Here is a 20,913-nt window from a genome sequence, read left to right as displayed (position 1 = left end):
TTAATTTAATCCTGGTCCGAAATATCATGACTTGATTAGTTTAATTTTCGTATTACCTGAAGTTTTTTATTAAAGTAAACTGTTCAGTCGCAAATCAATGTTTATTAAGCCTATGGCTAGTTGGGACATTAAAACAAATCTCAACCGAGTAGTAGGCTAGTAGTAGGCTTCTCATAAAAGCGTCATAAATCAATTTCACTATAATATTTGTAATTAAAGAAATTAAATTAACATCATGTGTCAAACCCGCGGGTAACAAGTGTGACAGATGGACCCGCGGCGCGAGGGGTTCAATAAGCCCTGCGGGGAGGACAGCATCATCATCATCGTCATCATCATCATCATCATCATCATCATCATCATCATCATTATGCTCCTCATCCTCCTCAGTCACATGAGCGGATTTTCCACTGCCTAGGAAGACTCCATCGACCAGGGAACGGACAGCCACCTCTCTGTGGTATAGAAAAGCAACTGCAAGGGAAATGCTAAACAGACGAGCCCTGCTGTTTGTGACCTAATGTGGGTTTCCGTTGCCTTAAAGCCTAAGCCTTAAAGACAACAAAGTCAGAACACGTCCGTTTGTGATAAACAACATGAACGCATTTCAATTCATTATCTTTTATGTCACAACCGATATGCAGCATTGTTTTATATGACCGAAATGTATCTGTATCGTATGTCGCAAAGCAGGGAAATATGTATAGGACAACACTGTACGAGGAAGATTGTTGGAGAGACAAAAACGTAATTAAATAAATTATAAACAGGGATAACTGAACTTCAACTTGTTAAATTTGCAGTTATGTGTAACACATCTGATGTGAATATCAACATGCTTTAAACAAGGGATGCAATCAAAATGTGTACAACAGCCCCATACAAATAAAAAATCATGGCGAAAAATGACATTTTCACCATGTTGTTCAATATGATCAGAGACTGATGATGATGGTGCTGACGAAGATGACATCACAGCCATCCCATAAACACTAATCTATTTAGGCTTAAACCAATCAGAAGGAACACCATGCAGAGAGGAAAACACGGCTTCAGTCAGAAGTGGATGTGAATGGACGAATGAAAGAATGAATGAACGAATGATTGAAAGAGATTCCAAGAGGATTACATGTGAATTAGGAGCTAGTGTGGGGGGGGGGGGGGGGGGGAGAGAGAGAGAGTGCATAAGTATGTGATTGAAGAGCAAGGGTGTGTGTGTGTGTGTGTGTGTGTGTGTGTGTGTGTGTGTGTGTGTGTGTGTGTGTGTGTGTGTGTGTGCGCTGCCAAATTGTGCAGTTGACCGTTGACCGCAGCAGCTTGGTCCCCAGGATATGTGTTGGCTCGGTAACGGGCTGTAACAGACCTCAGCCGGTCCAGACAGTTATAGGGCGAGGGACAGCATTATAGGGCCATAGCTCATTCTGGAGGTCAGAGGCTGTGATGTGGTAGTAGTTACCCTCACTGTTTCAAGAGAGAATAGATACAGGATCATTTGACAAAGGAAATTATTATTTATTATTCAGTGCTGCATAGTTGTTGTTCTGGGTGTATATATATATATATATATATATGCAACGAATGTATCGTGAATTGTATGTTTTTTATACATAATTTCAATCAAACAACACCCCGGATACTTTGAAAAGAGCTGCTTTAGCATCTCTTAAAAAAATTGCTATTTCCTTTAATGAAAATCACAACCTATTGAGACACAGACATATTTAAACATGACACATTTTGAAACATTAATTTATAATTTATTTAATTTAATTTTTCTAAACCGACCAAAACAGACATTTCACTTATATTCCTCCAAAAGACTAAATCAATCTCAAATGATATAAAGACAATCATATAAATATGCTCATTAAATAATTAATTTATCACAATAGCAAAAACCAAATACGGTTTCTTTGATTCCATACCCGTCTGCTTGACAACAGCCTTGTCAACACAAATAAACATGTCAAGGTTCTGTACCACCACTAGCCAATCAACAGCTTGAAGCAATACAGCTCTCCGAAGACTAAAAAACGTTTAATTAGAACAACCTGCTAATCACATTCAATTAACACACACAATTATCAAAGACATGTACACTGAGATTCATCTGACGTTTTGAAAGTCACGGACTGAAACAAAAAAGTCAGCTCCCATCCTATACGACTACAGTTTAAGGCCATATAAATGCATTGCTCTGTATATTTTTATATATATAAACGGTTACAAAACAATGTTGTTGAAGATATTTAGCTGCCAAGTATGCAGCCTCTTCCTGCATTTCCTACTAATATAGATGTATAGATTCATGCCAATAATCCTTTTCTACCTCAGATGCATGTTCCATTTCTTTTCCACAGATTGAGGACAAGTTAAGTCAGGAATTTCATGTTATCATATTATACAAGACAATCTCTGAAAAAATACAAACCACAAAGAAAAAACCCAACTCAGAATAGCCTTTTCCACAGTGCAATTACAAGATAATTAGAAACAGCCCTTAAACTATGGCAAGGCATTTTAGAGCGCAGAGATCGGAAGAGACGAGAATTATGTAGCCCATGTACGGAAAAAGTCTGATAAGTTCATAGTGTGGAATTTCAAGTTAGATATCATTGACCAGAAATCCAGCCCATAGCACAACCTCATATAGCGATCTTTAGTTACAACTATTAAAGAGCGACAGCGCCCCCCAGTGGTGGATATTAATATAAAGCAAATAGAGGTTATCAAATGCCATTGTATAAATCCTGGAACCGCAATATTATACCCTAAAAATACTCAACATAAAAAAGAACCGTATCAATGTTAAAAGTGTAACATTACCAGGTTTAACCTTAACCTCATTCCTTTGCTGTAATCAGGTGTGTACATAAAGACACACATAATACATAAAAACAACAACATAGATACAAATATACTAATAATGGGTTACTAATAATTCCCTTGCATGAATTCCCCCTGTCTCAAGATCGAAGAATGGTACAGGCCAAACCGTGTCAGGTTTACGTCCGCGAACGATCCAGCGGCCAGGTCGTCTCCCCTTCTTCTCCCCTTCCTTCCTCTTCAATCAAAGGTGCAATTAATGCGTCTGAGAGGGAAGCAAGACCTGCTGCAGCCGGGAGACGTCTCATCAAAGCACTCATCAAGCAGATGCATGTGCTTCACGCTGATGACCTGGGATCTGGGTTTGTCTCTTCAAGCCCGTTTCTTCTGGCCTGGCTTCAGACGCTCTGTCCTCTGCTCAGACTTCTCTGAAATCAACCGACCAATCACAATGTCCAGGTCACCAGGGATACAGATGTTGGATTTGGTGTTAAGAAAGGAGAATATACATGTAGAGGAATGTGATACAATTGAAATGTGAAGCGATTGTATCGACTTTTCGATGGAAATATGTAAGAACAAATTTAGACATAGTTCTAAAGTCACTAGAATCCATTTTGTTATTGCTGTATCATAATAATAATAATAATAATGTATTTAATTTATGTAGCGCTTTTCTAGACACTCAAAGACGCTTTTCAGTGAAGGGGGGACATAAGTATGCATCATAATCATTTTACTGTTAATTTTCCTATTTATAAACAATATCTTTACACGTATTGTAGGAACTGGTTGGTTGTGAACTTACTCTCAGAGTCCGGTCGTTTAGCAGACTGCTTGTTGGAAGTAACACCTGGGGCCTCTTGAGCTTTGGGAATCGTACCACCAAGCTAAATCAAAAGAAAACCACACAAACAAAGAATAAAACACTGTTATTTGGTATTTTTTTATATCACTATAATCCTGCACACTAGCGTTTCACCCCATTTTACTCCGAAGAGCAGCCTCTTACCTGGGCCACAGTGGCTGCGCCTTCATCCACAGTCTTATTCTTTTTCTTCTTCCTCTTGGTGGATTTGGTCCCACCTACGGAGTCCTCAGCCACCTTCTCCTCGAATGACACCTGGGTCACAGCAACAAGATGTTAAACGCACAAACTAAAACTAATAACAAATAACGACAACAGTGTAGGTTAGTTCTCCATGCATGGCTACAAAGCAGCCCTTGTGATCTACCGTCAAATGTTTTAAAGTGTGTACCCAGCATAGGAATACTACATCCTGTATATACTTTGATCTGCGTTTAGTGTGACTACCTCTTTTGGTGAGGGGCCCTTGATGGGTACCGGAGAGCAAGGCCCTTCGTAGTGGCCCCAGTGCACCAGCGGGGCGCTCCAGTCCGAGCCTGCGTCGCCAGCCATCGCGCCGTCTGGGGCAACGCACCGGAACATTCATCCTTATTTACACCAATCACGCCATCCGAAGCCTAGTTCTTTATGCATTGATTCTAAAGTGTAAGACTTGTACAATTATTTTCATAATAATGGCAGAATACGAAAAGATTGTTTACTTTATTCGCAAAGGCAAACCAAAACTATAATAAATCCTATCGCCCAAAATAACTAGTGACTCAATTATTTCACTTAATGGTTTGTTAATTTGTCAAACTAAGGGCACTGAGGATGCTTAAGGACTAGAGACTCAGGTATGTTTCAAATGCTTACTCAAACCACACCATTCATCATCAGGTTGGATGTCCCACTGGAGGGTAACAGGAAGTGATGCGTGCTCTGATAGGGATGGAGAGAAGGGAGAAAGAGACAATAAAATATGCTATGCATACGCAAATGAAAATTAGCCCGGACTGCAGTTGTATCAGCTTGAGAGTAATAATAATTCGGAAAATAATGAATCAAGAATGGCTTATGAACCCGTCTCTGTATTTCATGCTAGTCGATTTGATTCTCCTCGACTTAACAAAAGTGACTTCATGCTATAATCCACCGTTGGGAACCAACCTGCAGCCTTTACTTCCTGCAAGGTTGTGGGTTTAACGCCAGTACTGGTTCTGCTTTCCATACTGCTCCGTGTCACTGGTAAAGATCAGAACAGGGAAAAAAAAATCAGCATCAAATCAGCCCATCGTCAGATCGTTTCAATTCTTTGGACAAAATAACTGTTGTAACCAGTTGTTACCGTATCCTTCCCAAATAACTGGATAGCTGGATACAAAAGTTGAGACAAGGGCCATGGCCAGTACCTGGCTTGTCCTGAGCCCAGAGCTTGGGCTCCGGCTGGGCTCGCTGCCGCTGGACCCTGGAGCTCCACTTCTCCCTCTCCCCCACACTGGCCGACGGACCCAGCGGCTTGGACCCCAGATCCAGCCGTCCTCCTCCGCCACCTCCAACACTTCCTCCACCTCCATTGGTGGAGGAGTCAACCTTCCTTCCCGGAGGCCCTGAGGGGGAACAAGGGAGTGAGAATTTACTTTTCTAACTCGGGCGGGGACCTGTAGGAGATGTTAGGTCAGTAGACCAAAGTGGCCCATTCATCCAATACATAAATAGAACATCTAAATAGTTGAATCTAATCCTAACCCTTAATCAAAGAAAGCTATTAATACCGCCCAGTTCTAGTCCCTGTATGATGGAAAATGAAACATGACATTTCAAATATATTTTGACCATGCTAATGGCCTGTATTTGGCTGGATCTGACTGCTCTCACTGGTCCAGGCTACGGTACTGAGTGAAAGCTTGTTTACTCCCCCCCAAAAGCTGTCGGGCTACAAGCTAACTGTTCTCATGCTATCAATCTGAGGAGATTGGAGACAGATAGCGTGGCCCAACTAAATCAACAGTCTGGTTATGAGGCCCTTGGCGCACCAGGGCTTGGACCAAACCAAGGAGGTGGCCTACCTCTACCCCTGTTGCCTGAGGGGGCAGGTGTCTCCACATGGGTCCTCGGAGCCGTCTTGGGTTCTCCAGGGCTCCCAGCGTCCTCCGGGCCCTTGTCCTTCTTGCGCTGCTGCTTCCTCTCTCGCTGGCTGACCTGGGTCTCCCATGCCCCTGGGGGTCAGACACTTTGTTTCACATAGAGCACTCAGCTGGAGTAAAGGACCCTACAGGGTGGGGAGGACTATACCATTATTACTGTAACCGTACCCTAAAAACAACAGCAGTTTCGTAGTTTGGGGTCAATGCACGTAACGTCAGTCTGGAGTTTGGAAACAACTTTGGAAGAAAGAAATACTGTATAAGGATTCTAGTACTTTACTTTACCCAAAGTGTCTAATCACAATACAGACTGAATCAACCACATTCATTTGGCCCAAAACCTAAATCGCAAAATGCCATCAAGGTGTTGGAAGATGTCCAAAAGTGGGTTGTGTAGAACAGTCATAGTCGTTCCAACTGATAACGTCGACCACGTTATTGTTTATTCATCTGGGGAATGAGGTTGTTGTCTGGTCAAAGTGGACGTGTGAATGAGTGAATACATCCTACTGTGATGCTCCTCACCCGCATCAGTTTCCGTCTCATCGCAGGTAAAAACACTGATGACCGGTCTCACTACCGCCTTGGCTTTTTTCTTGTTCTTCTTCACCTGTACAGGTGCCTTCTCCACCTGCAGCCCCTGTCAGCGATTGTAAAAAGTTCACAGGTTACATTGTATAAAAGTGTTTTGTTGCTGTGAATGCTCCTTTGTCAAGTATTTTGCTTGGTTTTTGGCTCGCATACACGACCTTAACGACAAGTGTGACTTCCAAAAGTGATCAGACACAAAACAATACAGAGAGAAGGAAATAAATAGCTCACAAGTACCTTCACCGGTAGTTTCTCAGCAGGGGGCTGTTGTGATGACGTCTCCCTGGATGCTGTGTCTTCGTGAGGTGCAGAGAACTGTCGTCCATTTGACTGTCCCTTCTGGTAAACATTACGTTTTGGAGAATTGAAAAAGGAAGTCCGTTTTAGTATAAGACTAGCTCTGTGTTTATGCGATGCAATCTATTTAACAATGCAGACGTGACTGTTGATCATACATAATCCATATGATGGACGCTAGATAATTACTGTTCACAAAAACGAAACAGAAAGTGAATGAATGCCTTTACCAGGGAAATGTTTTTGTGGAACATATATTTCTCTATAACATATATTCACGCTGGAATATCATCATCGCTGTGTCATTTAACACAAACCCAGTAGCCCCATTGTTAAATGAAACAACGCGTTCACTTGAACGGCGCCACAAAGTGGACGTTTGTTTTCTTCCATCCTGTCAGCTAACGCTCTCCGCTCACCGTACCTTTTCGGACGATTTCTTCTTATTTTTCCTCTTCTGATCATCTGGCTTCACACTGTTATTGAGGTCGGCCTTGAGAGGCTCCTCGACCTGAACCTTAGTGAACGAGGATCCTCGGGTTTTCCCGACTGACGCTCCGCCACAAATCGCGACCCAAGACAAAACGAGCACAACCAGCAACCCTGCCGCTGCCGTGGACAGGAGCACCCACGTCGGGTAGACGTCGAGATTCAGACCCAAATCGAGGCCCAGCTGGTTCTGGATGTATCCTTGCCCGGAGGAAAATATTTCTTTCAGACGGCTGGAAAGTAGCTCTGCTTTTTCAAAAGCTAACGCTTGGAGATTCGTTGCCATTTTTTCCAATCGGTTTCTCTTGCTGTCACGCCGGCGTATGTTTACAAGAGGAGTGGCTAATCTGGCAGCCTGGAAGAATGTATTGTGTTTATTGATATCTTTATTTGTATTAATTCATTTTAACCATTTATTCCCAATTTATGTCTATGGCTGGAAAAAAATAATACAAGATATATACGTAAGAATACGGCAGATAATTTTATTAGAAAACATTTCATTATTGTAACATAAAAATTATAAATCCTATTGGTCATACATATGGTATGGTTTAACCGTTTTTCTTAAATCCGTCTTAATAGGTTTATTCTGTAGCTTATAGTAGGCCCAATTACGAAAGTACATATTCACCTTAACCCCTTAAATAAAGAATTGATCATACTCAATACTGCACATTAAAAAAATGAAAAAAGTTAAGTCAAAAGTCGCTGTCAGGAGTAATTCCCCGTCCATTATATTGGACATGAAAACATACAATTATTGTCACTAATTAAAATTATATATCATATTTGTAAAACATATGGCATGGTATCCTTTTTCTTAAGTCTATCTTTTTAATAGTTTTATTCTGAAGCCAACAGTAGGCCTAAAATCATATTTCACATTGATTTGAACCCCTTCAATAAATATACTGTACAGTAAAAAAGAGTTTATGTAACAAGTCAAAAGTCAGCATCAACTGTGAATTCCCCTTCCATCATACTGGACATGACTCCAAACTTCTGATACTCAGCCACTCGCTTCTCAAAGAAGTTGGTTTTGCCCTCTAACGAAATGGCCTCCATGAAGTCAAACGGATTTTCAACTTTGTAAACCTGAAAAAAAAGCAAAAAACAAACAAGTAATTTCGGCATATATTATAAATAATAATATTGATTAGATCAAATACTAAAATTAAACAATATAAATTCAGATAAAGCCTGGATAGATTCATCACCTTGGCCAGCCCAAGTTCCCAGAGGAGTCGATCAGCGACAAATTCAATGTACTGGTTCATCAAACCGCAGTTCATTCCTATCAGAGCCACGGGCAAGGCCTCTGTCAGAAACTCCTGTACCAAGAGGAAAGACAGTGGTAAAGATAATTTACAAAGGAGTAACCTCACCAGGCCCAAACACAAACCATTACTTACCCTTGTTTGACTTGGATAATGTGAGCTAGCAGAGACATTGGTTGTAAATGTGGTTGAAAAATCTCCCAGAATGCAATGCTGACCTGTTCAATGCTGACAGCTTTGGTGATGATGTCCCTGACTCTGTCCTCCGATGGTTTCTTCACCAGGTGGTTGTATATCAGGCAGGCGAAATTACAGTGCAGACCCTGAGGTACACACACACATATACACACACACACACACACACACACACACACACACACACTAATCAAAGGTTCTTGATGCAGACATCTCTGAACAAATTCTAATTAAACCTAATTAATATTTGATGATAAATGTGGATGTCACAGCGGCAGAATTAGGGGGACAACGAATCAAAAAAGATGTTCAAAGGAATGTGGTGTTCTGACTCTAACCTCGTCTCTACTGATCAGCTCATTGGAGTGGGCCAGGCCAGGCATCAGCCCTCTCTTCTTTAGCCAGAAGATGGAAGCAAAGGAACCCGAGAAGAAAATACCTTCAACTGCTGCAAAAGCGACAATTCGCTCCCCTGAGGCAGAAAAGATTAAACAGAAAGAAAACCACTGAATTAATATTTGGGGAGATTAACACATATTGGCGTCGATGACTTTTGTGTAGAAAAGTAAAATTTAAAAAAGAAGAAGATCAGTAGCACTGTTTATTTAGTACATATGGGCGCTATATTATATTGCCAACAATACTGATTCCTACACACCGAATGTTGATTTATCATCATTGATCCACTGCAATGCCCAATCTGCTTTACGTCTCACGCAAGGCATGGTCTCGATGGCATTGAAGAGATGCTCTCTGCGAACAGAAAACAAAAACAAGACAAAAAAAAGTAGTTAGGATTCACAAACAATGTCTTTGGTTTCTGGCCAACACACAGCCACATAAAATAATACGTTAACTGGAAATATAACTGAAATGACGGTTACACTATTTTATGAACAGGTGCATCAAAGCTTCTTTCTTTTTTTAATGCCAGTTTGGATGTTATGTTATGATGTCAGGAAGTGTGGCAGATAGGCCACACTTCCTCACAGCTGGAACTGGTGCTCTAAAACAAACTGCGAGTTGACCTGGATTCAACTTTGAATGTATTCCGATTGAATCAGTCCAGGTCTTTTATGTCATAGTTCGGGGCATTCAGCATTTGAGCTATACAACAATACATGGATATCCATATTCACAACAGTCTTAAAAAAAGAAAATGCTTCACCTTTGTAATAAACAGAATTATCTGGATACAATCATTGGCATCCATATTCACAACTGTCTTAAAAAGAAAATGCTTTACCTTCATAATAAAAATATTTATCTGACTACAGTCTGCGCCACATGGGGCGTTTCTTCTTTTTGTTTTTGACCTACATCACTGGAATGCAGTCTGATTGGCCTCTGGGGCGAGGTGATGCTGCATACCTGTGGTCCATTGACTAATCAATGCGCACAGGTTAAAGTAAAAAAACCCTACTATAAAGCGGCTGTCAACATCACCCTGTGTCTTTGTTTGGGGTGAGCCCAGTAAAAGTCATCTTGGTGGCATGTAGCAAGGACATTGTTACACTGACCGAAATGTTGTACGCCAACTTTGCCAAACATTCTACCGTAGGGAGTTTATTAAGGCAGTGTGCTTTATAGGCCACATACCTTTGTTGCAGGTCCTGGATGTACGTATTGATGAGCATGCTGTACATCTCTGAGTGGACGTTCTCCATGAGGATCTGGAAACCATAGAAGGAGCGAGCCTCCGGGATCTGCACCTCCTGACTGAACCTCTGGACCTGTGCAGGTCAAACAAACATGATGGCTATGAAGTCTCTGGACCTTTTGCAGGTCAAACAAACATGATGGCTATGAAGTCTCTGGACCTGTGCAGGTCAAACAAACATGATGGCTATGAAGTCTCTGGACCTGTGCAGGTCAAACAAACATGATGGCTATGAAGTCTCTGGACCTGTGCAGGTCAAACAAACATGATCTATGAAGTCTATGGACCTTTTGCAGGTGAAGCAAACATGATGGCTATGAAGTCTCTGGACCTGTGCAGGTCAAACAAACATGATCTATGAAGTCTCTGGACCTTTTGCAGGTCAAGCAAACATGATGGCTATGAAGTCTCTAGACCTGTGCAGGTCGAACTAACATGATGGCTATGAAGTCTCTGGACCTGTGCAGGTCAAACAGAGGTGATGGCTATATCATGGTCACTCCAACTACAAGACCAGTGAAGGTTTGGCCCCTAGCTACCCATTATGGATCAGAATGTGACCCCGCAGTGTGTTCACACATGGCCCCGCAGAGCCCAGGGGATCCGATGGGGCCAAGACGCCCAGAGATCAGTACGGTCAGGTCCTGAATGCTCCAACCGCCACTGGCTCACCCATATTTGGTGTTTCCACCTTACCAGGTTCTCGTTGACGATTCCATCACTGGCGGCGAAGAAAGCCAAGATGTGGGACAGGAAGTGCTTTTCGTCAGGTTTCAGTTTGTTCCAGTGAGCCAAGTCCTTCGATAGATCCACCTTTTGAAAAGAGCCAGTAGGGAGAGGGAAAGAATTCAGATAATGAATGCACGTGTGTGCAATGCACAAAGGCCTATAGTACTTCTTCTGTATCATTAAGTCTAATGTTTCTACCTAAAAAACAAAGCATGAAAGTGCAAGTAACCATGTGCCACGGAAAAAACGAGTTAATAGGTGATGTATCAGATATATAAGCATAATATAAAAATCAAATAAAAACATTACTCAAAACCAGATACAACATACCTCCTCAACTGTCCAGAAAGAAGCCTGTGCCTGCTTATACATCTTCCAAATGTCAGGATATTGGATTGGGAAAATGACGAATCTTCTTGGGTTGTCTCGGAGCAAGGGTTCATCTTCTTTGTCTTTATTCTTGAGGTAGTCTGAATTCGTGTCAAGTTGCCCATTCTAATAAATAATCGAAAAGTTGTTTTATTATACAGCATGGCGTACGCAACGGTAAGCAATCATTGTCCATACATAATGGTAGTAATGTAGATGAAGCTCCCCTTATAAATAGGGGCTTGTGACTTTAAAATAATCTTGTTCTCTGCTTGCGCGATAGATCTGTGCGAACGCCTAAATGGTAAATATGATCAAATAAACGCATTTGCAAATAAAAAACAACATCGATGACGCTATAATTAAACTGTGATCATTTTGACAACTGCGGGCATGTTCACCATAAACAACCTAGCTTCAATGCGTCGGAGCAAAAACATTGTAACACATAGACGTCCGCAAACGTAACTTTACACAGAAGTGTGCGTGTAGACTAGAAAGGGTGACACTAAATAGCACTACAAATTAAAAGCTTTCCTTATTGTCGTTATAGACTAGAAATCTTGACACTTAACATAAACAAAAGGTACATGGTGGCCTAGGCGGCCTATGCGTTTTTAAAACCCCAGGCAGCTGCAGTGCTTACCATTTGACCATTGGCTTGCGTCATAGTCTTGGATGTGAAGGTCGTACCGAAAGATGCGGGTCGTGTTGTTGGTAATCCAACTAATATAAGTGATCTCCTCCGCTGTTGCAACTGTTTTTGTTGTATCTCGCCGTCATTGTATCGAGTGTCGTGCTTACTTGCGGTTAAAGCTTCACCTGGAGGCCAGGAAGAGATACTGCACCTCCAGTGTTGTCAAAAGCCATGGTCTTAATATGGATAAATGATGCGTTTATTACTTCAGCTCAGCTCAAGTTTTATTTAAACTGGTCGGCGCCGTATTCCTGCAATAAATGTATCATTTTACATTGATAAATAGGCACGGCAATTGATGGATATAAATCCTCTCTGGAAAAAATGTTTATTGTAAACAGAAGAATTTGGGAAGGCTTTTACTAAAAGAAAACATTGTACAATTGAGGAGCTGGATGTCAAATCTTGATGGTAGGTACATCTGCAGAATTTGTGCGAGCCCAACAGAAGATCCACAGTGCTATGCTCCAAAATTGTGTATCGACAACCGGAACATGTCATTGGAACAGCCCCAAGACCCCAGCTCGTTCCGCAGCTGAAACACCTGCTGGAAGCCCATCACCGGGTCGTTATCCGCCTGGGGGAGGGAAACAAACAAGACCACGGTTATTGACTTCTCAAAAACATGACACATTGTACATCTCCCTGTTTACCCTTATATTTTATAATATTTTTCATTTTTGTTAAAACTTATTTTAAAAACCATTTTAAAAACCGAAATACAGAGTATGTCACACAAACATTTCACTACACGTGCTGTATGAGTATTTGACCACTAAAAACCTTTGGATCTTTGATTCATCACTCAGTGTTGTATTGTGCGTTACGCTGGCATACAGAAAAAGGACAAAACCAGTCTGGGTGGGGAACCAAACACAACCGTCTCTCCTGGCTCCACTAAAACATCAGCGATCAATATAATACCACATATGACTGTTAGTGATTCTGCCTTAAGAGCATTAAATGTGCGTGTCGCTCACGACCAACGTACACAACCGAAGTAGCCCTTTAGTTTTTGTTGTAAGACGTATATAATACTGGTGATTCATTTTATTCCCCCGAACAAACTGTACTGCATACGCCTGTGGATCAGGTTTGGGTGGTTTCTATTCTATTCACTAGCGCATACAGTATATGACCTGTGTGTAAAAAATGTAGTTGTATGGGAGCAATTTACTCAGACATTTAAGGGTAATCATTATCTTGCTTACATGCCAAATTAAATAAATGAGTATGGAAAAAAAGACCACATTCTGAGGGAAATCCAGTGGGCGCTTATTACACCTCCTGACAACACTCTGAGATGGACGTTCTCAAGACAGGCGATTCAACGTTAAAACGGGTTCTACAGTGGTGACCGCTCAGAACACAGGGCTTTCTCAACAAAACAGGAAAGCAGGGCGAGGGCATCAGAGTGAGTATGAAGACGAAAGGAGCCCTTCCATTTATTATGGTCAGCTAACTGGTGCATGGTAAAAAAATAAATGGGGAACTGATGTAAGGGACAAGAGGTATCCCATGTACAGGCCCAGGGCATACTGTGTTGGTCAGTGCAGGGGGTTGGAGTTCATACATTTTGGGTACATAACCTCAAGCCTGATTCCAGAAAAGGAGTTCTTTGGTTTTTTAATTACTTCTGTGCCAAGTCATAATAAAGTCTATGCGTTCCAGACTTCAGCCTTCTCTACCTCTCTTATTTTGTTAAAGTGTTAAGGCATTGCGTTGTGTCTACGACACTGGTGATGGTCATTGTAGTATTTAATGACATTGTCTGGCATACAATGCTGTGTCTAGCATATAGTGCTGTGTCTCATATGTAATAAGCCTACTTGGAGAAGTCTTGCTTATGGCCAATAGAATATGGAATAGATGGGACGAAAGTGCCCTTCTTCCATAGTTTCTTGCTGGAGGATAACAATCTGTGGGCTGAACGTGTGTGGGGGCTGCTGGCAGACGAATGGCAGTTGAACACAATGCTGTGGCTGATAAATTACTGAAGTGGTTGGAAGAAGAAGTCATCTGAAGATAAATTTATATATAACTGGGAAGATTTCATGACTCCATTAAAGATTCAGTGAGTGACAGGATTCACTGTCGCCTGCTCGAGCCAAACGGAGGAGACAGTTTCATGGCTGTGTGGGTTTTGTCGTCTACCCCTTGGGCGCAAATTGTTTCACAAGAACAATGTGGTTGAATTAGGTGATTTTCTTGTGACCAAGTTGTAATTGAATTACAGGATATGCCCGGGCTTACATGAGAGCAGCCTGGAGGCAGACATATATTACAAATAGCTATCTCTAAATATATTTTCCCTAAGCACATAGACTCAGCCTCACAAGGACCATATGAGTCAAAATAAGTGATTCATCAATTTAAATGTTTTGTATTTTTATCCGAATACATTTTCCTAACTATGTGGACAGAACATCAATTCACCAAAAGGTTGACACTCATTTTGCCTCTCAAGTCTCCTAGTTCTAAGGAGCCGTGTTGTGCTGTGGTCGTGAAGTCCCCTGAGTTATACAGCTGATTGTTTGTGCCTGCGGTCATGCCTATGAGCAGCAGCTAGCCGCGGGGAGAGGGGAGAGGCCCGGGGTTCAGTTAGAACGCCACAGCGGCTTGGGTCTGACGGCCCGGCACGCGCCGCTTTCAAGAAGAAAGTAAGGGGAGCGTGAATACCCTGGTATCCCTTAACACCGCCCAAACCTAAGACTTAATGGTTCCGAAAGACAACACTTGTATTGCAGTTGATTTGTGGTGAGACTGTGGTCGTGCTAGAATTTATACAACTGAGTGACTTTACCAATAACATTTGTTATATGTTTAAGTGGAGCCCCTGGAAGAGAAGACTACGATGGTTTAATACCCAAATCGGTATGGTCCCTTAAGGTTAGTACAATGAGAAGAAATGTTACAGAAAGAGGAAAACGCACACAACCCAACCCATTGAGAAAAAAACATTCTCAACAAAATATGAACATGGGCTTTGGGGTAATGTGTAGAAGGTTTTAAAGTCCTTTCTCTGACAGACCTTGAATACAACACAATGTAAGAAGGAAACACTCACCTTTAGCTGTCCCATCACCATAACAACAATACAATTATCTGGTGTGGGTTGGCAGTCCTGTTTCGTGATATTGTGTTGAATGGTTTTGAAAGGCAAGTTCTGCGGTTGCCAGTGGAGGAGGAGAGAAACAGTTAGTCCAAGAGCTGAACAAACGATAAACCGTCACGCATTACACACAGAGTACGGGGCGAGGACACCTACGGTTAATTTGTTTACTACGGCCTCTTTCCCGTGGAACATCTCTCCTTCCCAGGTCATCCAGGCGGTCTGATACTGAGGGAACAAACCACACCACATGTTACTAGTGCCTTGTACAGAGGCAACAAGAAGAAAACCATCTTTTTTTGTTTCGACATATTTGGAATCCATTTATGGACAGGAGACTGGAGCGACAGGCAAGTGGGTTGAAACAGAGGGTATGACTTGCAGCATAAAATCAAGCCTGGGTAGCTACTCGCTACGACGCAGATTGCCTGTGTGACAAGTGTGTTGTTCCAGCCAGAACGCCTATTTTAATTAACGGGTGAAATGGATTAAAACCCCATTTGAAACCTTCCTGTCGTTCATTCAATGTGTGCTTTACATGAGTAAATTAATACATTTTGACCATCTTGGCCATTAGTAATTTATGATTAGGCTTTGATTCATTGATATTTTTATACTGATGGTCGTATTGATGAATATTGCAGTTCTATAATCATCCGTGTGAACGATCACTTCAGAAGGCCCTTTAACAGAAGGCAACGCAGTCTAAAAATACAGCGTGTCCTTAAATGGGTCCCTAACGCTGGGAGAAGACAGACTTACATAGAGTTCGCCCAGCGACGACCTGTTACCAGTGTCAAAGCGGGAATAGTACAGCTGGATGAATTCCTCCCCGATCTTCTGCCAGTCCGGCCTTTCATCAGCCATGGCTTAAAGTGGAGCTGTGGACCTGAAACCAGAGGAAAGGTGCCTTAAATCAAGTGTAATCAGTAGCTACTTGAGGGATAATCAAAGAATGTGAACCTAAACACAAAGATAGGTATGAGCTACCAAAACCCGCCATGTCGTAATCGTTTGCTGATTTATTGAAAGAAAGCATCCTGCTTGTGGACAACCATTTTGGAAGGAAGTATCATGGTATACATGGGCAAATAACAACCTTGCTCCCACATTGAACACAGTGGTACTGTTTAATATGCCAAACCGACATTTAATGCAGATGTCAATCAGGATTACTACTTAAGACTAACTGGACAGGTTTCTTCCGAAGGGGGCAAATGCCTTTAGTCTGAACATAGTCAGTTAAACAGCACGTCATTTTCATCTGTCACTACATTGGGATCTTGAGTTCGAATGTGTTTACAACAAAACACCATTGCTTATTCCCTAGTATTTATTTCCATAAAGGTTGTGCATGGATAGATGGCGTGCTATGCAGTCTTCCTCTCCTGGAATAAAGCGGTGAACCAAAAACGTCACGGTGTAATACCGCCCCTGTTGGGTTTAGAGGGGAACTAAAGTCTAGTCTGGACAGGGGCGGCCATTGGTCCATCTACCCCTAAAAAAAACACACGATACAATGCTATGCTGCGCCTCACCCATTCAGCCCTGTAAGCAGATTAACCGATACGATTTTGACAAGAGATGGGATGATCCTTTACCCTGTATCCTCGTCTGCCTATGCTGTGGCCATTTCATTTGAGCCATAACGCATATTTAGTAGCCCGTGTGTGGACATTAATGTGTCAAATGTGTCAGATTGTAACTCCTTATATCCCGATATACTACAACCGCCTATTCAGCCGTCCCCTTTGCCTTGTATTTCCCTTGCATGTCCATTATCCTATATTTGTGCTGTAATCAATGACAACTCAAAATGTATCCCAGGTAGCACAAACAGTATTGATTTGTGATTGTCAACTCTCCCGAGTATAAAAAGCACAAAACGAGGTCAAACCGAAACGGGTTAACAAGCACAACACACACACACACACTCAGTGTTGATGACAAACCGGCTGCAAAAAGTTAATCTGAATGTACTCCACCCAGTGGGTCGGTGTGCAGTAAACGATAACGTTTTACTTTTAGATCCAAGGTTGGTACTGCCAACACCAGCAGGTTACGGGTGCTTGATAATATATAACATGTGTAGTATCACCCAAAACAGCAAAGTGAACCTTTGTGTAGCCTCAGTGTTTCATTCAACAACCACTTAAAATAGGGTGTAGAAATTAACTTTAGGCGACTTCATCAATACCATTTGGCTCGAATAACACCACTTGATCGCTCGTCCACAGCATAGAAACCGAATGACAGATTATAGAGTGAAATAGTGTCGATCGACCCCCAGACTTGTGACAACCCCGCGTTGTGTGTCCAACAAAGTGAGCTACCCCTAGTAGCGCTAGATAGCTAACACCACTTCTTCCGGAGCCTGGAAGTTAAGTTTTACAGTCCTACAAAAACTCTTATCCTCGTAATACAGCATTCACCATCTATCCACACGGGTAAGTAACACACGGGTGTCTAGTGTTTCCAAATGTAACGCTTTACCTTACAGAGAAGTTTTAGAAATCAGTAAGCGATCCAGCGTGGAGGAAAACCCTCGGGAGGTTCCCGCTTCATCCGGGTTATGCAGAGGCAAGACGTCATGTACCCGCCGACCAATAGCAGCCGTGTTGTCATAGCAAGAAATAAAAAATGGGGGACAACCATGGCCGTCAGGGGGCAACCATAGGTTGTTCTTATAAAACATAAATTATATCGATATATCTCTATACCAACAGACACACACAATGATAGATTAGTACAGCTTATATATTCAAGTCAAAAGATTCACACACATGGAAATATATTCTCCAGTCCGCAATAACCTTTATAATTTGCAAGGAGTATTCAATGTAAATTAATCTGATTTATTGGAGCACCATTTGGGTATAATAAATCACGTGATCACTCAGTTTATTTATTTTTCTCGACCCTACATTTCATACAATTGCACTAAATCGAAGGACCTCTAATGCTGCTCTTCTCAGTCTGAATGTGGCATTCTTTAAGTGTGTGTGAGTGCAGTAACCTCAGCCCATTGTAGTATTTTAACTCTCTAAACGTGCTCTAATGAATGTCCATGCAAATAAAACACAAGCCATTGAGCCTTTAAAATCACAACAACTTTACCAGTCAGTATTAAGTGACTAGCATGGATTGGAAGACATTGTGAGAGCTCCATCGGACCGGGCCAATGTCACTGCTGCACAGTGACGATAAATTACAAAGTTACGCTGAATACAGCATACACGTATATAAATGCAGGTAGTGTCCTGTATAAAAAGGGCTGGGTGGATTATTCTAGGACCTATATTTACAACAGACTTCTCCAAGGATCTTGCCTGGCAAGTCGGGGTAAATATTGTGCTCCTTGTTTAACAGAAAGTAAAAAGATGTATTTTTCTTTTCACCCAAAATATAAAACAAAAACAATACTTATAATGAGGCACTTTTTTCTCTCTTCTTAAATCAAAACAAAAACTGAACCAATAGATATTGTTTTGTTAGAGTTCAGTGCTGATGCCAGGAGAAGACGACGCTGTCGTTTTCCAGTTATTTGTTCGGAAAGGCTTCTATTGCTTTAGTGTGGCCACTCCACATGAAAGTCCTCTGGAAATGGATGGCAGTAAAACGTCATTGCTACGGTCATGATTAAAACCAACAGGTTCTGATGGGATCACTGTGGCTGAGGTGTGAAGTGGTCGTCTGTCCGGAACACAGTGGGGATCTCCTGCTGCTGCGCTGGTCTTCTTGGGCTGGCCGGCTTCTGGGGGGGACAAACCACACCATTACCGCCTTACTGGGAGCTAGCAGTCCTACTATATATAGCCGAATTTCGAGGCAGGGGCAGGACAGAAACTGGAAGGGGCGGGGTTACGCCTTGTTTCCTCTTTCGGTGTGTACATATTCTACCAAGAGAAACTCAGAATGACAGTTATGCGCTTACAGATTCCCGCCTCCAGCAAACTTGGCCAAAACAAATATGGGGCGAAAGAATGTGAAATGCCCTGGTCAGCCGGATGTGAGATTGACTGCCGTCAGACAGAAGATATTCATCTGAAGCATGATTTGTGAGACTAGATTGTGAATCCCGGACCAATGACGTAAAATTGTGCAGGCATTGTTCCCCTTGGAAACAGAGTTGACGTTGTGACCACATTTTGTTTCACGACACATATAGTATTTTCAACTGAGGGCCAAGTAGCTTTGGGTGCCAGCCAACAAAAAGGTAATCTAACTATAGATAAACTTTATTCCAGACTCAGGTGGTCCATATAAAATACATACAAAACACAGGCCTTGAGTTAAAACCTAAAGGTGCGTTCACACCAAAAGACACATTTGTCGCCCGTTCACGTCGTCGCCCAAGTGCTGTTGTGCGACAAATCATAAACTGTCGCTGTGCAAGTTTTGTCAGGCGAATTTCCGTCTCGTGAACGCGCTCACCTGTGCACGGCGAAAGTGTGGCGCGACAAATCAAAACTTGTCGCCGGTTTTCTCTAGCGAATAATTCGCCCGATTCGCGTCTCTACGTTCACTTTGTACGGGATTGTGTCGCCCCTTCGCGTTTGGTGTGAACGCACCTTACCACAGCAGAATCCCCCTAGCAGATGACCCAGAGGAGGACAGGTAGAGTTCTTACATTCAAGAAACCCGGAACGCTCATGGTGCGGAGTATCTTCTTGAAGGCCCCGGGCAGAGTCCCCAGCTCTCCCTCTGCCTGGGTGACCTGCTCCTCCATGGCACCCACGTTTAAACCCACCATTTGGACAAAGGCCTGGGGGGAAACACATTGGATGGGTGGTAGGCACTTAACATTCAGGATACATGCTTTCTATCTGTTTATTCAGAATCTGATCTGAATAAGCAACAAGAAAAAAATTGTATCAAAAGATCATGTTACATTGATCACTTGTGTTGGTTTGCCGTTTGGTCTGTTTAGAGATGGCAGACAATGGAAAAATCACACCACACACACACACACACACACACACACAATATATAGGGAAGCTGGCATTTACTTCCAACTTGTCAATTCTGTGGTAGATCTGTCTCATTTCATCCGATTTTCTCTGGATCTGAGGTAGATTCTCATTCACTATCTGAGAGGTATCATTACGGATCTAGAGGGAAAACAAAAAACAATACAATTACAGTCCAATAACGAGAGAACAAACTGTTCTAGATGTTATTGCCAGTGTACAATAATGCAGCAGTAAAATATATATATATATATATATATATATATATATATATATATATATAGCAGATTAAATAAGTGAATTTTTATTAGTGTATCAAAACCCCCATGCCCCATCTTACCATATCAAGCATTCCAACGAATTCATCTACTCTTGTCAGCATTTCTTCCAAGCTCCTATCCAAACAGAGCACCTAGAAGAGAGACGCACGGTTTCCTATAAACTGGTTCAACATAGAGCCAACCACACACACGGTTCTTTGTTATTGCAAGCAAGCTTCCCAGTGCAGTTACTACATTCCTTGCATCACACATATCTAGTTACGGCTGGCCCTGGGTGCAACAGTTCTAGACTCTCCACGCTTGTAAAAGCCGATTCGATGTATGTGGTTAGCAGCATCAAGGCGTATTAACATCCCTCTCACCTCTTCCCCAGCAGTCGCTCTCACATAGGAGGAATAACTCAGAGCCGTGTATCTCAAAAGC

At 42.1% G+C, this 20,913-nt stretch overlaps 4 protein-coding genes across 6 annotated transcripts in view; all 4 read right to left on the bottom strand.

The window, feature by feature from the left end:
• Positions 1-1,730: 1,730 nt before the first annotated feature.
• On the bottom strand, positions 1,731-7,527 carry LOC307085327 (protein LYRIC-like). The gene is made up of 11 exons (XM_079750097.1): positions 7,133-7,527; positions 6,649-6,750; positions 6,346-6,460; positions 5,743-5,892; positions 5,086-5,283; positions 4,844-4,918; positions 4,550-4,615; positions 4,142-4,254; positions 3,839-3,949; positions 3,635-3,716; positions 1,731-3,254 (listed from the first exon to the last, which is right to left on the bottom strand). Exons 1-11 carry the CDS (start codon positions 7,481-7,483, stop codon positions 3,199-3,201), a joined length of 1,419 nt encoding a protein of 472 aa, XP_079606223.1. The 5' UTR covers positions 7,484-7,527; the 3' UTR covers positions 1,731-3,198.
• A 131-nt stretch (positions 7,528-7,658) lies between these two features.
• On the bottom strand, positions 7,659-12,268 carry rrm2b (ribonucleotide reductase M2 b). Its single transcript, XM_079750098.1, has 9 exons — positions 12,077-12,268; positions 11,392-11,556; positions 11,029-11,145; positions 10,272-10,405; positions 9,331-9,425; positions 9,011-9,144; positions 8,696-8,800; positions 8,418-8,531; positions 7,659-8,295 (listed from the first exon to the last, which is right to left on the bottom strand). The coding sequence occupies exons 1-9, from the start codon at positions 12,098-12,100 to the stop codon at positions 8,143-8,145; spliced, it is 1,041 nt and encodes a 346-aa protein (XP_079606224.1). The 5' UTR covers positions 12,101-12,268; the 3' UTR covers positions 7,659-8,142.
• Positions 12,269-12,422: 154 nt separating this feature from the next.
• LOC307085329 (nuclear transport factor 2-like) lies at positions 12,423-17,852 on the bottom strand. 2 transcript variants are annotated; one of them, XM_079750099.1, is made up of 5 exons: positions 17,733-17,852; positions 16,002-16,128; positions 15,396-15,467; positions 15,195-15,293; positions 12,423-12,704 (listed from the first exon to the last, which is right to left on the bottom strand). In XM_079750099.1, the coding sequence occupies exons 2-5, from the start codon at positions 16,104-16,106 to the stop codon at positions 12,588-12,590; spliced, it is 393 nt and encodes a 130-aa protein (XP_079606225.1). In that variant the 5' UTR covers positions 16,107-16,128; positions 17,733-17,852; the 3' UTR covers positions 12,423-12,587. The 2 variants fall into 2 exon arrangements, with proteins under 2 accessions (XP_079606225.1, XP_079606226.1); XM_079750100.1 differs by having other exon boundaries at positions 17,738-17,809.
• A 262-nt stretch (positions 17,853-18,114) lies between these two features.
• The window catches only part of bloc1s4 (biogenesis of lysosomal organelles complex-1, subunit 4, cappuccino), a 3,078-nt gene continuing 279 nt past the window's right edge, over positions 18,115-20,913 (bottom strand). Inside the window, exons 1-5 of one of the 2 annotated variants that reach the window (XM_079749585.1) lie at positions 20,853-20,913; positions 20,550-20,621; positions 20,249-20,350; positions 19,870-20,004; positions 18,115-18,993 (exon numbers count right to left, since the gene is read on the bottom strand). The exon at positions 20,853-20,913 is cut by the window's right edge and continues 279 nt beyond it. In XM_079749585.1, the coding sequence (XP_079605711.1) occupies positions 18,904-18,993; positions 19,870-20,004; positions 20,249-20,350; positions 20,550-20,621; positions 20,853-20,913 (460 nt within the window). In that variant the 3' untranslated portion in view covers positions 18,115-18,903. The remainder of the gene's footprint in view (positions 18,994-19,869; positions 20,005-20,248; positions 20,351-20,549; positions 20,622-20,852) is intronic. The other variant, XM_079749586.1, reaches the window with a different exon arrangement.

Source organism: Pollachius pollachius (assembly GCF_949987615.1).
Source record: "Pollachius pollachius genome assembly, chromosome: 13".
Lineage (NCBI taxonomy): Eukaryota > Metazoa > Chordata > Actinopteri > Gadiformes > Gadidae > Pollachius > Pollachius pollachius.
The sequence above is the reverse complement of the archived record's forward strand: the minus strand, read 5'-3'. Positions and strand labels throughout refer to the sequence as shown.